General features: G+C 38.3%; 1 protein-coding gene across 1 annotated transcript in view; it reads right to left on the reverse strand.

Annotated features, from left to right (window-relative positions):
* Window positions 1–15,920, reverse strand: part of LOC110831388 (midasin) — a 293,633-nt gene that overhangs the window by 31,362 nt on the left and 246,351 nt on the right. Inside the window, exons 50-56 of the mRNA XM_087347454.1 lie at window positions 12,804–12,980; window positions 8,614–8,916; window positions 7,339–7,678; window positions 6,242–6,468; window positions 4,232–4,458; window positions 1,960–2,174; window positions 545–703 (exon numbers count right to left, since the gene is read on the reverse strand). Of these exons, the coding sequence (XP_087203580.1) occupies window positions 545–703; window positions 1,960–2,174; window positions 4,232–4,458; window positions 6,242–6,468; window positions 7,339–7,678; window positions 8,614–8,916; window positions 12,804–12,980 (1,648 nt within the window). The remainder of the gene's footprint in view (window positions 1–544; window positions 704–1,959; window positions 2,175–4,231; window positions 4,459–6,241; window positions 6,469–7,338; window positions 7,679–8,613; window positions 8,917–12,803; window positions 12,981–15,920) is intronic.

A 15,920-nucleotide genomic window follows, 5' to 3' on the forward strand; every position in this document is an offset into this window, starting at 1 on the left:
TTCGATAAAGAACATCATTTAATATTTTAAATGTTAATTATTGTAATATTTTAATATTTAATAAGAATTTATTGTGATTAGACGGACAAGATTTAAATAATATATATGTAGAGTAAGTTGATTTACTTGTCTTAAATCAAGTCCAATAATTTAAATGCTTGTTTTCAATACTGATTACATATGGACCAGAGGTTTTTTTTAGAATAAACTGGCTGCTCTCTGAACCTTGTGTCTGTGGTAAGATGACAATAAATTTTGTAATTCTCTGAAAACGCTGCAATTTGAGATTGAGTTTCATAAACAAGGAAGAATGGAGGGTTCCTTCACACAAATAACAATAAGTTTTAAAATTTAAATCTTGAATTTCTTTCCATTTGACTATAAAAATGTATATTGTAGTGTTTTATTTACAATAAATCCTGCATTATTATTATTATTATTATAAAACTGGTAATAACAGAGGTCTTACCACAAGTTATTTTATATGTTGGTAACAAGATGCCATAACAACAGACTTTAATAAAATTAATACATCAAACTTTACCTTAAGTCTTTTGTCTGATATGAAATGCAGAGGTTCAAACAAGCTTTGGTAAGTCCTTGGTTGATGGCGCTGTGGTCGATCCCATATTCCTAAGTTCACATCTCCTGTTTCAGATGTTGGATTTTTTAAGGACTCTATTACTGGTTGATTCAGGATTTCCTACAACAAAAACAGATAAATTTTGCGAAATGAAAGCCATTTTGCAGCAAGCTACAGGTCAAAGTTCTCGCAGCTTCACCAAACCATAACAACATAAAATTCTTCAAACATTTAAATTATTATTTGTTGGCTATAGGTATCAAATGAACACTGTAATAATTTTTAATCAGAAGGTACAGCACATGCACTGCAGAAACAAAAACCAATTCCTCAGCAGGTTCAACAAACAGGCCAATTACACGTTTGCCTTAGTCTCGACATTCACGTGCCTTCTTATAATTTTATTGTGAAGCTTCTGTCGACATAACCCGATATCAGCTTTTCTGACCTAGGTTGTCCAGTGATTGAGATTAGCTCATTCTAACAGGCCCCACAGAGTAGGTGCCCGCCCCTTCATCGCACACAAAGACGAGAACAGATCCAGCCCTCGAAATGTTGTGTAATTTTATAACATCAGCCAGCGGACAAGGTCTAAAAATCCAAATTGTGTTACACCATCTTCAAAACCCTTCAGAACAGGCAATTTCCTTCTTATCCATTTTTATATTTCTTTCCTCTGCTAGGTATCAATCTTCCAAATTGTCCCTTTCAAAGGGTATTTACATAACTAAATGTGCCCAAATGTTTATAAAGTATGGGAGGTACGATCCCAAACAAACAAAAAAGAGAGAGAGAGGGAAATCAAATACACAAACTGAAAAAAGTCTTTCTTAGTTTTAATTTCAGTTCACTTGTATGAGACCTACGTCTATATCTTGGCCGTGATAAAGTTATGTAGAAAAATTAAGAATTTTAAGAAAACAAATAAACAACTTAAAAGGCAGGCATAAACATTTTAATTTTATAATTTAGGCAACACGGAGGTTAAATCCGGGGGCTTCCCCGGTTTCTACGTGGCATCCCAACAATTACTCCATTCACACACAGAAGAAGGCAATGGCAAACCACTTCTGGATCATCTGCCAAGAACGTATATGATCAGGTCCCAGTCCGAGAAAAGGATGGAAGGATCCTGTTCATATGGACCTGTCGTCAGACAGAACACTAAATAAATAAATAAAAAAAATTAATGTAAATAATTATATCAAGATAATCTATTTTTGACCTATATTGACCATGCACCAAAGCTTACATCTGGCAGTAGCATACCCCAGTTTCAAAAGTCTGGCAAGCAGCTCTGTAATATGGCAGTACAATTTGGATTAATAACATCCTGAGACACAGGATGGTGGTGATAAGTATGACCTTATACGTACCCTAAACTCTTTGATGTGTTTGTGAAGTGTCTTGTGAACTTTCTTTATGGCTTCCTTAACGGCCCAGTGACTGATGTCATCCCAACGAAAAATCTTGACACAATCTTTCAATTTCTTTTCAATAGGAGACCTCAAATCTCTAATTAATGCTGCAACAGCCGCAGAGAACTGATAGTAGTAGTGGTACACATTCCACAGAATGTTCATCACCTTATCTACAAACAAACAACATTTAAAAGTATGACATATATTTATATCAGAACAGAAATTTTATTGCCTCTGTTAATGAATAATACTTTTCAAATATTATACGAACTGGACCAAAATAATCTTTCGCTAGCTTTCATGTTATAATTCAATTTTTTTTCAGTTAAACTGGTGAAAGCTATGATAAAAGTGCAAAAAAGTCAATGAGCTTCATATTACTTATATAAACTTAACTTCTTTACAGTATGCAACATAACTAACTCCATGGGGCACAGTCCTTCTTAGTAAGCTAATAGCATGTTCACCCAATTAAGAAAATTTCCATCTTTTATACAACCTGAATGGTCATTACTGTGTTCACAACCTGCCATCAGTCTCTATCCTTAGTTATATAAATTTAATCCACACCCTCAAACTCTTATCCCCTCATAACCATTTTAATATTATCCTTCCATCAATGCCTAGGTATTCAGACTGGACTCTTCCATTTAGGCTTCCCAATCACAGTTGCATGAATTTCTCATCTCCCCCACGCAACAAATGAAAGCTCAATTTTATACAATTAGGTCTTTACTTATGTCAGGTGGCTCGGAAAGTGCAGCGACTAGGGTACAGGCTGGATGACTGAGGTTCCATTTCCAGCAGCGATAAGAGATTTTTCTTTTAGGTACCACAGAAAGAAAATTGTTTAAAATTTATGTTCAAGCATTTTAGTGGTGATGATAGTGACAACAGCAGAGAGTATATAAACTGGATTGCAAATTAATCCAGCATTTTTTTTTGTGAATAAGAAGATTAACAGAGAAGAGTTAATGAATAAATCATACATTGAAATGATATTCCTATGTTTAAATAACACCCACCATATACGAGGTGCGATCGGAAAGTTTCAAGATTGCGCGTATAAAAACCCGTACACTTATCTCAGGTATTAAATTCATCCATCACCCTCGAAGTAGTTCCCCTGGGAGTGAACACAACGATCCCAGCGCCGCTGCCAAGCCTGGAAGCATCCCTGGAAATCTTTCTTTGTCAGCCTGTCAAGCACCATCTGCGATTCTGCCTGAATCTCTTCTATCGTCTCAAATCTAATTCCCTTTAGCTGAAATTTCATCTTTGGGAAGAGGAAGAAGTCACACGGCGAATAAGGAGGGTGCGGGATGACGGCCATGGTGCTTGAGGCCAAAAACTGCCGAACTTTGAGGGCGGTGTGCGCTGGCGCGTTGTCATGATGCGTCGCATGTGGAGTTCTTCCTTTAGAATCAGCTGACAGGTCCCATAGCCTATCCCAACAATGTCGCACAAGTCGTTGATGGTACGACGTCGATCTTCGTAACATTTTCGGGCGTTGTGCTCGAAGATGGTCGTCCAGAACGCTCGTCATCATTGACAGAGGTTCGGCCATTTTTAAAACGTGAATGCCACACAAAAGTTTGTGCACGACCCATTGCGGACTCCCCAAATGCTTGCTTTAGCATTTCATAGGTTTCCGTAGCCGTTTTGGCGAGTCTTTGGCAAGAGATTCAGGCAGAATCGCAGATGGTGCTTGACAGGCTGACAAAGAAAGATTTCCAGGGATGCTTCCAGCCTTGGCAGCGGCGCTGGGATCGTTGTGTTCACTCCCAGGGGAACTACTTCGAGGGTGATGGATGAATTTAATACCTGAGATAAGTGTACGGGTTTTTATACGCGCAGTCTGGAAACCTTCCGATGGCACCTCGTATTGCTTACTGATGTGGATCGCACTTATATGGGGGTTACTTCAAAAGTCATGGCAACTAATTTTTTTGGGGCAAACACGTTATATTGAAGAAAGTTCAAAATATACATATGAAAGGGCACGATATACTCCTCCGATTAGCGTAGTCGATCAGGCAGGCGTGAATGGGTGTACGTATAGTAGGCAAGAAAAAAGGCACATTACGGAATGATCGCGTTTTTTCTTTCTTTAATCCTCGAAAAATTCAATTGTGATCAAACAATTCAAAAATTCAACGTGAGTTAAATCAGAATTCTTACAATAAGACTGTTACTGATGTAATACATAAAAATAAACCATGCTCACCTCTGCAAACTGTTTGTTGCATATGAACAACATGGCAGTGAAAAGTGAACAAAATGTTCAGTCTGGCTTCATACTCCCCAAGGGTTGACTGTTCCATAAACTTTTGAAAAGTTTTTATCAACTCTTCTGATGATGAATCTGCGGGAGCTTCTGTTCCATTTTCTCTTGTGAATGATTCCACCAGGGAATAAATGTAGAACCACCATTTTGACGCAGCTGCTTCTATTCTGAAAAAAGGGGCAAACACGTGATGGTCTTTGGGAACCCTGCCCATGAACAATGTGCTATCACAATACATTGCACAGTACATGTGTGATGTCAGGGATATTTCTACGCAGTAGTGAGTACAAATTATATGACTTGTACTGCTGCTTCATTCACCAACCACTGCTGAGATGTTCAATCGAGTTCTGTGTGCTTTTCTTTGTTACTGTTCGGTACCAATAAATTTCCAGACTTTCAAAAATACTGCAACACATTATGGCACATGTCACAATCAGTAGATAAGAACCATAATGATAATAACAACCTGTTTTCATAATGAAGATTGCTGTCTTCTGGGTGGTTGCGCCGTGTATTCTGGTAGATGTCCACCAACGTTTCAGAGGTCCTTGCTGCCTCTACCAGACTGCACGGAGCAACAACCCAGAAGACAGCAATCTTCAAACTCACTGCTGTCAAAACATCAAATCGTACACGTTTTCATGTTTCTAAGCTCATTCAAGGGTAACACTCTGAGGTCACATACGAGGTGCGATCGGAAAGTTTCAAGACTGTGTCAATAGAGGGAGAACCGGATGTAGTACGATCTTCTGCCGCTAGGGGGTGCGGCCTACATTCATAGTGAATCAGTGTGCCAGCCGGCATCATCGAATTAGCATTTGTTTCTTAATTACGGGCGTTTTGGTAGTGCATTACACCGACCCTCCTGCGATTTCGGAATGGCGGATTTTCATGAACAAATCAAATTTTGCCAAAGACTTGCCAAAACGGCTACGGAAACCTATGAAATGCTAAAGCAAGCATTTGGGGAGTCCGCAATGGGTCGTGCACAAACTTTTGTGTGGCATTCACGTTTTAAAAATGGCCGAACCTCTGTCGATGATGACGAGCGTTCTGGACGACCATCTTCGAGCACATCGCCCAAAAATGTTACGAAGATCGACGTCGTACAATCAACGACTTGTGCGACATTGTTGGGATAGGCTATGGGACCTGTCAGCTGATTCTAAAGGAAGAACTCCACATGCCACGCATCATGACAACGCGCCAGCGCACACCGCCCTCAGAGTTCGGCAGTTTTTGGCCTCAAACACCATGGCCGTCATCCCGCACCCTCCTTATTCGCCGGATTTAGCTCCGTGTGACTTCTTCCTCTTCCCAAAGATGAAAATTCAGCTAAAGGGAAGGAGATTTGAGACGATAGAAGAGATTCAGGCAGAATCGCAGATGGTGCTTGACAGGCTGACAAAGAAAGATTTCCAGGCTTGGCAGCGGCGCTGGGATCGTTGTGTTCACTCCCAGGGGAACTACTTCGAGGGTGATGGATGAATTTAATACCTGAGATAAGTGTACGGGTTTTTATAGGCGTAGTCTAGAAACTTTCCGATCGCACCTCGTATATTACTTCTTGCTGACTTAATCTAAGGTACAGTGCAGCATATATATTCTCAGAAACACAATCTAATACTACAGGAAGATATATAGTCTTTATCAAACTGAAAAATTCAATCAAAAGTAAATTAAAAATCAAGACTAGATACAAGAATGGGATATAATGTTCATAGCTGATTTTGAAGCCATCAGTAGTGTTCTGTACATGATATATATAAAATAAGACAACTTTATATAATATAATGTATATATACTAATTCACTTCCAAATATATTACGTGTTGATAAATTCACCAAGTCTTTTATAATTTTATTAAAATATGTAACATAATACCACTTTACTAAACAGTTCCCATGGACCACTAAATTTATGACAAAGCACACAGTTTTTGCTCACCTGCTTGCAGCATTGTCAAGATAATCCTTCCAACACTGCAATTCAAGTTTCCGCCAGCTGCCAATTTGATCTGTTACAGACTTCCAGTGGGCCGCTAAGCTAACACCACTATAAGCGTTCTCTTCCCATTCATGCATTTTATCCAATAGGATCTCAAAACCAGTCAGAAAACGTGAAACTGGACTGGTTAATGGAAAGTTCAGAATCCTGTCTATAATGACCAACATCTGTATGGAAATAAAATAAAAATACATTAAATCACACACTCTTTGTTAAACTGTCATATTTGATTTTCAATTCCAGTTGTGTGCATCTGTGTTAAGAGTGTATTCCCAGAAAAATACTGATTCATTCTCAGCGATATAATTAAAGTAAAATTTTGGATACCGTACATCTGAAACTAATTTACTGCTGGACAACATCCCGAGGTGCAAGTCATTTGCTTACAGATCAATTCACTGTTTACATAAAAAGCAATCATTTAGTCATCTATATAAGTAAATATATTAACATAAACTTCACAATTTATTGAATGTAGCAAGTTAACCTTTAAAAACCCAGCACGTCTTTTAAGACACAGCACACGCCACACATGGGTTTGTGGTCATCGTACAGAGTTCTAATCCGTGAAAACAATGTCAGTATACTCTATCTAGGATGACAGTACAACCTTCACAAATGTTCTTGTCAAAAGGACCTATTTCCTTTCTTTTATAAATATTTTTACGTAACCCTCGTTAACAACTTTCACCAAAGTTGCTTAATTCAGTACCCTACAATTAGAAATTTGTTGCTGTGCATATGTGGAAACCATCTCTAAGGTCCGAGAGTTAAATGTAAGTACAATTACAATTACATAGTTAATGTTTATCAGATGAATCACACCTCAACTGATTTATGCAGAACTTTTACAATGATTTTAGGAGTAACGAACAGCTTGAGGCAGTACAGGAAAGGGCAACATTTCGTGCATTAGTCATCTAATTCAGCTACTTAAAACTGCTGTTCCTCAAACCACTACACTACATATGCACATTCAGCCTCAAAGTTATTATCATCTTGCAATTATATTTATGTTATGTCTTAATGATGCTAACCTGTTTCAAAGTCGGATGATCTGACCACTCTGCTAAAAGTTCTTTAACTCTTTTTGTTAAAGTTATCAGCACTGGAAAGCACTGTTTCACTTCCTTCACAAAGCCATCTCTATAGAAGTCAAACACCTTAATTTTAGGAGCTGCGGCAAGGAACTTCTTCTGACGTGATGGACTACCGCTCACAGACAAGTCACCAACATCAGAGAACTTCGTCCGTCCTTTGTCAATGTAGGTGAGCGCGACAGATGTGAGTAGTGATAAGCTGGGATACAGACTAGTGTCCAAAGAGCTATCAAGACCTCCTGACAGCTTCTCTAGGAGCAAACTAAACAGTTGATACCTAAAAATAAACACAAATATTTCTGTGTTACTTATTTGTCAGGGTGTCCTGATGATTTAGGCAGCAAGGATCTCTGAAACGTTGGTAAACATCGACCAGACTACACGGCGCAACAACCCAGAATACAGAAATCTTCATACTCTGATGACGGAGGCAGTATGATCTCTGAAACGTTGGTTAACATCGACCAGACTACACGACGCAACAACCCAGAAGACAGAAATCTTCATACTCTGATGACGGAGGCAGTATGACCTCTGAAACGTTGGTTAACATCGACCAGACTACACAGCGCAACAACCCAGAAGACAGAAATCTTCATACTCTGATGACGGAGGCAGTATGATCTCTGAAACGTTGGTTAACATCGACCAGACTACACAGCGCAACAACCCAGAAGACAGAAATCTTCATACTCTGATGACGGAGGCAGTATGACCTCTGAAACGTTGGTAAACATCTACCAGACTACACAGCGCAACAACCCAGATGACAGAAATCTTCATACTCATCGCCCTGATGATGGAGGCAGTATGACCTCCGAAACGTTGGTAAACATCTACCAGTCTACACGGCGCAACAACCCAGAATACAGCAATCTTCTAAGTATGTACACTTCCATCCAGGGAGCCTGGTGTATCATATTTTAAATACAAAAAAGTACTTGTTTGATACAACTTACTACTAGTGCAGTGAAAAGTTACATTCAATAAGAAAACAAAAGAGTGTTATTATGAAATATATTTTCACAAGATTTAAGTTAGTTTCATTATCTTTCAGTTGCTCAAAATGGATTTGGTTTCTTAATGGAAAGACCAAAAAAAAAATTGATATAAATATATAAACCAGTTATAATTTCCATAATAACACTTTTGTGTGCTCAACCACAGTCCAGTTTTCTGAATCATAACCGAAGGTGCAGTGCTGTTAAATACCTCTGCAGTAATGGTGCGATGAAATCCGGTCTGAGATGGGAGTACTTGTTGAGGGCAAGAGTAGGTGACAACCATGCGCAACTCGTATAAGACTGCATTACATGAGAGTGTATCTGGCAGATGCAGACCACATCTTCTGCAGTCACCCCATCAACTAGAGACACATTCTGGTCTTTCTTTGCAACTGGGATTTGGTCTAAGGTTGCCTGTTGCTGTAGATCACCAAAGTCAATGGTACTAGATGACGGGAAGATCTCCTCTAACTCCAGAGCATCTTGGTCTTCATCGCTTAGTGTCTTGCATCTGTGACATATACAAAAATACATATATCTTAAAAAGTTCCCACAGAATATGAAAACCAAATATGATAAAGTATATAGTTTTGATGCGTCATGTTTGTGTTTAATATTCACATATATATTTATTATTCAAGTCATACACACAAACTTTTAAATTATTGATGTTAAAATTTAAAATTGATATTCTGCGCCATTCATTGTAACATCAAAATAACGATGAATGGTGCAGAATATCAATTTTAAATTTTAAATTTTAACATCAATAATTTAAAAGTTTGTGTATATGACTTGAATAATAAATATATATAAGATAAAGTAATTTATATTGCCACAAAGGTTCACCATGAGGTACGCTAGTTACGTCACCAAGGTCTGTACACGCATCTCATTGAACTGCATTCTCAAAACAGAAGGATTCAGAAGTTTATCTGCAATTCCTTCTACGTGACATAGCCTGTGCATGGCATGCTGGCAGTTGATTGTCGAAAGGGCTAGAAGAGTAAGGTGCGTGGCCAAAAGTGAAGAAACATTATTCAGCCTTCAAGGACAGAATGATTCATATCAGTGTCGAAATTACACAGGAAACTAAATGAGCAAGATTTGTGATTCATAACTATAAAAAACTGCAACCAAGAACATAATTATTTGTGATCAATATGAGGTCCTTATGTAAGGAAAGTGAGTTAATTGCTGATTAATTATATATTTATTATCTCAGTCTATACACAAACGTATTTAAAATGTTGTTGTTAAAATTTATATAACACTATAACATCTGTAGTATAAAATATTACAATAAGTTATATTATTTTATATCTTAATTGCGTCATGTTTGTGTTTTATTGATACAATAATTTATTTTCCGTCTATACACAAACTTAAAATAATGTTGTTTAAAATTACTTAAAATTATAACATTTCTCAGTAGATACTGTATCTTGTTACATTTTGTATTGACAATACAAAATGTAACAAGATACAGTATCTACTGAGAAATGTTATAATTTTAAGTAATTTTAAACAACATTATTTTAAGTTTGTGTATAGACGGAAAATAAATTATTGTATCAAGTTATATTATGTTATATTATGGTATTATGGCTATAATTGAAAACAACATAAATGAACTGAAAAACAACACTAGTGCCATCAGGTCTGGCCAGAAAAAATTAGAGATATGGAAGACCAGAGGTTGGCAACCTGCAGTCCTCACATGATCTGGGAATTAGTCAATGTGACAAGGGCACAGATTTTCATCTACTAAGAAGAACAATGATATAAGTAGCATTATCTAAGCATAAAGGGGGAAAAAAATTATTGAGACACAAATTGTGTAGACGTAGACATGTGATGTTAAAATCATGTTATTGCACAAAGGTACACGGTTTCGTGGCTCGAACTATGTGAGATTCAACAAAACAATATAAAAATTACTGTACTATTAACAACTGATGTTTTATAAAATTAACAATATAAAGAATTCTTCTCGGGCTACCAGCCATGTCAGGTGGTTTAATGGAGAAAACACCAACATTTCCAGGAAGAAAATTGTTCTTGAAACCATTTTTTTTCAACTTTTGAGATACATTGTTTTAAAATTGCAACAATGTGATTTAAATTTAAAATATAAAAGAAAAAAATACGCAAGTATGTTTTTGCAAACATTTTTAACTAACATGTTGAATAACATTTTTAACCTTCCTTCATGAAGTCAAGAATGTTGATTCTGTTAATAAATTAGTTTAGAGGCTTACTGTGAAATTATTATCACTCAGTTATATGGAACTACAGGTACAGGTCATGCCAACAAAGTGACACCTGTGTAGCAAGCCGAGGGAGGGGGGCCCACCCCCCAAGTAAGGAGAAGTCTGTGAACAATTATGTAATGGACCTTTAGATCAGTTACACGATAACCTTCATTATGCCTGTCAACATCTGAAGGTGGTCAGTGAGAGGATGAAGGAACCTGTGACCATTCAGCTTATTCTGTGGGAATCCAGAAAGGAGACTTTGGTTATACCACCAAATAAAATCAAGAAGAAACTCTCCTAAGCTCCAGCCATCCTGGGAAGGTTCACTCTAAGGTAAAGATGACAGTGGTACATTTGACAGACTAGTACAATACGAGGTGCGATCGGAACGTTTCCAGACTGTGTCAATAGAGGGCGAACCGGATGTAGTACGAGCTTCTGCCGCTAGGGGGTGCGGCCTACATCAGTGTGCCAGCCGGCATCATCGAATTAGCATTTGTTTCTTAGTTACGGGCGTTTTGGTAGTGCATTACACCGACCCTCCTGCGATTTCGGAATGGCGGATTTTCATGAACAAATCAAATTTTGCCAAAGACTTGCCAGAACGGCTACGGAAACCTATGAAATGCTAAAGCAAGCATTTGGGGAGTCCGCAATGGGTCGTGCACAAACTTTTGTGTGGCATTCACGTTTTAAAAATGGCCGAACCTCTGTCGATGATGACGAGCGTTCTGGACGACCATCTTCGAGCACAACGCCCGAAAATGTTACGAAGATCGACGTCGTACCATCAACGACTTGTGCGACATTGTTGGGATAGGCTATGGGACCTGTCAGCTGATTCTAAAGGAAGAACTCCACATGCCACGCATCATGACAACGCGCCAGCGCACACCGCCCTCAAAGTTCGGAAGTTTTTGGCCTCAAACACCATGGCCGTCGTCCCGCACCCTCCTTATTCGCCGTGTGACTTCTTCCTCTTCCCAAAGATGAAAATTCAGCTAAAGGGAAGGAGATTTGAGATGATAGAAGAGATTCAGGCAGAATCGCAGATGGTGCTTGACAGGCTGACAAAGAAAGATTTCCAGGGATGCTTCCAGGCTTGGCAGCGGCGCTGGGATCGTTGTGTTCACTCCCAGGGGAACTACTTCGAGGGTGATGGATGAATTTAATACCTGAGATAAGTGTACGGGTTTTTTTTATTTTTTTTAATAGGCGCAGTCTTGAAACTTTCTGATCGCACCTCGTATCTATGGGCTCCTCAGTACAAGCAGCCTTAAGGAGTGAGCAGTGTTACCAAGGTTCACTATCAAGGCTGCTAGTACACTAACTGTGTCCGTGCATGCATAATGCAAGTTACTTCCTACTGTTTTTCAAAGCTGTGAATTGTGGCTCCTGGCTTGCATATGCATCTTGCCATGGTTTATATTCCTTCTGGAATCCTCTAAAATGTCATTCTCAAAATGGAAGGATAAAGACTTTTCTCTGTGCAATATGGCATGTGGGTAGTCAGCTGAGTTCAGTTATTAGTTGCCTATTGACAGAGCTGGTCTGTGGCAGTGACGGGGATTGAACAGTGGCAGTACGTGACCAAGAGTCAAGAAACAGTGATCAGATTTCAAGGAGAGAATGATTAGTGTGGAAACTAGTGACCAAGGATTAAATGAGCTAGATTTGTGATTCATATCTGTGAAGAGGGGTCCGCAGTGGCCGCGGGGGTCTGAGGCGTGGGCCTTGTGCCGCTTGGTCGCTGGGACCGTGGGTTCGAATCCCACTCAAGCCATGGATCTTTGTCTGCGTTTTTCTGTGTCGTGCTGTCCTGTGTACAGGAAGAGGCCTTGCGAAGGGACAATCCCTCGTCAAAGGAGTCCTACCGAATGTCTATAGATCAAGCCAACGAAAAAAGTTGGGACCCGCAGTGCTCAGGCACTTGAAGAACGGGTCGTTCCCAGTATCTGTGAAGAACTGCAAGCAAGATAATAATTTGTAATCACTGTGAGATTAACAATTAAAAATTATGTTCCAGTAATCTGCGAATCATGTACCATATGAACAAAATTAAGAAACATTAGTGTTCATTCCCATTTGTTGCTGATTAGCAAGTAAGTCTAGTCCCCAAATATCTGCATCTCTGACTTACTTTGTAACATAAAAGCTCTCATCTTCTTTCTGCTTTTGTTTTCTGGCATCCTCTTGTTGTCTCCAAACTGCTACCATTTGACTCAGAAGCTGTGTCATTTTCATCCAAATTTCATATTTTAGTTCACCTCTGATCATTACAAGATTCTTCAGTTCTTCAAGACTTGATTTATATAACCTATAAATACAAGAGACAGAACACTGTACACACAACATTTATGAACCCCTGATGGATCACTGCATAATGGCGACTAATCCACTAAGAGTTCATTACAAACTGACACCAATATAAAGATATATCTCAGGCTGAAGGAGGAGTTAACCTGAGTGACAGTTCATTGCGTTTAATTTCCAATTCATTTGATCTGAGAGTATTTAGTGATGTTTCATCTCCTGTGTAAAAGGACGATCAATAGGGAAACCACTAGGTGACTTCTACATATGAGACAGCAATGACAACCATTACAAAAGTTTCAAAATTTATCCACCACATGGAAATTCTAGAAAACAGTCCTGAATTTTCTGAACAGGATAAACAATAACAGATATCATAGTGCAATTCTTCTTGAGCAGTTAAAAGCCATTCAGTTAGTCAGGGAATTTCCCTACTTTCATGACACCCAGAAGTATATTACTATGTTAACAACAGCCTATCAATTATTTATTTTAATCCGTCTTATCACAATATTTAAAATTTCTTATAATTAAGATAATAAAATATCATTGATGTTCCATATCGATTGATCGATTTACATTTTGGAACATCCTTTACACAACATGTTTCAGTTTTATAAAACCATCATCAGGTGTAAAAGATTTACGAACTTAAAACTCAAATATGATTCCATTTTGGTGATGTTTCATGCCATTTGTTTTTCAGTTTTGGGCGAGGTGTTGTCTTTTCTTAAATTTTATCAGATGTACATATCGGTCCTAGATGTAGGAGTGATTGTTCCGATATGTCCAGAAGTACGACTGTCCTGTCACTAAGCCCTATTATAAGCCAATTAATTCAGTTTTGAAAATCATACATTATCACTGGCCATCTCATCCTTTTTGATATGATCACCACAATAATGTCTCTTCTCAGCCACATTCTCAAAAGATTTACGAACAATATATGTATTACAAATGTATCCCGCATTCTTGTGATGAGTAACGAACATTTACTTAGTTTATACTGCATTCACTTCTAGATAAACCTCCTTACTAGAAATTAACAAGAATTTATGATTTTTCTTCATGGAATATCATTTTCACCTGAGCAAATTACCATTACCAGCACAGGAAAACTGGGGTAATCCATTCTACCAGAATCCTTTGTTATTTCTACAGACCTTCCTTATGGCGTACTTTTAAGCTTTTTTTTTTTTTAGTGTTCTGTCTGACGACAGGTCCATATGAACAGGATCCTTCCATCCTTTTCTCGGACTGGGACCTGTTCATATACGTTCTTGGCAGATGATCCAGAAGTGGTTTGCCATTGCCTTCTTCTGTGTGTGAATGGAGTAATTGTTGGGATTCCACGGAGGAAAACTCCGTGTTGCCTAGACCACGGCCTTGCCCAACACAAGTTATAAATTCGGGCACCGCCGGGAATCGAACCCGGGACCCCAGGATTACAAGGCCAGCGTTCTAACCGCTAGACCACCGTGGCAGTATTTAAGCACTACTGAAAAGCAATGACAAAAACACAACAACAAAGATAACAATAAGCAGCCAACATAATGCAAAATGTCTAACACGAAAGAAACGTCGTTCTGATCTAGACAAATTCTTCCAAGGGGAAGGAACAGAATTGCACTGTTGTTGCATCCCAAACTTGAGTTTCCTGAATGCATACCACCAAAAACAAAGTGTTTTTATAATGTCCCTTCGCAAATACATAAATATATTTTAACTTTTAATTATAAGTAATCTGTACCTGCAAGAAAGAAAGGAGTAGAAGTTTATTATCTCATGTATTTCATAATGAGTAAAATTACTACTGGAAAGTACAGTAAAACCCCTCTAGTTGGACACCTCTATATCCTGGACACCCCTCTATATTGGACACTTTTAATTGGAACTGGCAGATATCCTATAATTTTACATGTCCACAATACCCTATATCTTGGACACCCCTTTATCCTGGAACTTGGTCACCCCTTTTGTTGTAAGTTGGACAGGTGCATGCATGCACTTGGCTTTAATGGTTTTATGGGAACCGTTTACAGTTGGTATTTTGTTATATTAAATTTCTGACTGATGAATGCCTTCTACCTGAGGATTAGCTTATGGTTGAAGGTGTGAGACATTGAGCACATCATTGGAATGCAGTGAAAGTGTATAGTTATTTCTTTGTTAAACCCTTCACTGGACTACAGTAGGTATTGCTGGTACAATTTTAACTTTGTCAGTACAGTACAACCCCACTATAACGCGGGGGACGGGTAAACCCGTGTTATAGAGAAATCGCGTTATTACGGGAGTGCATCAGAAAAATCGGTACAAGTACTGGACGTACTGTACGGTACGTACAGTATTGATAGACTATCGCCATTTAAGAGTATACATACTTATTTAACTATGTTACGATTGATTTTTACGGAAAAAGTAATAAATAATTAATTTGCTGCACTATGGGGGACATGAGGTACCCGTGTTAAATCTGGAATCGCGGTATAGCGAACCGCGTTATAGAGGGGTTGTACTGTACTGTGCTTGCAACTGAGTTAAACAGTGTTAACAGAAATTACAGTTGTTATGTAAGTAAACAGATTACATTGTCGGCAAACGTAAAGTATTGGCGCCCTTCCCTTTCAGCTTATCCATGCAAGTTTAATTTACTGAAAACAAAATTTGTAAAAATTTAATTTACCCTTCTGATTTTTCTTATCAATAATTTCCTTTTTGTGAAGGGCTTCATAATACTCAACAATTACCACATTGTCATTACACCACAATTTGAAAGGATGATTTTCCCCTTTCCCTCTATCCTGGACACCTCTGTAAGTTGGACACATTATCGTGGAACCGCAAGTGTCCAAGTTAGAGAGGTTTTACTGTATACAAAAAAGGTTGAAGAGATGACAGAATTTCAAAATTAAAATTTCTTGAAAATGCAAACAAGCAAACA

Source organism: Zootermopsis nevadensis, unplaced genomic scaffold (genome assembly GCF_977971745.1).
Source record: "Zootermopsis nevadensis isolate Lab colony 2312 unplaced genomic scaffold, Znev_1.0 Znev_ptg000011l, whole genome shotgun sequence".
Classification (NCBI taxonomy): Eukaryota; Metazoa; Arthropoda; class Insecta; order Blattodea; family Termopsidae; genus Zootermopsis; species Zootermopsis nevadensis.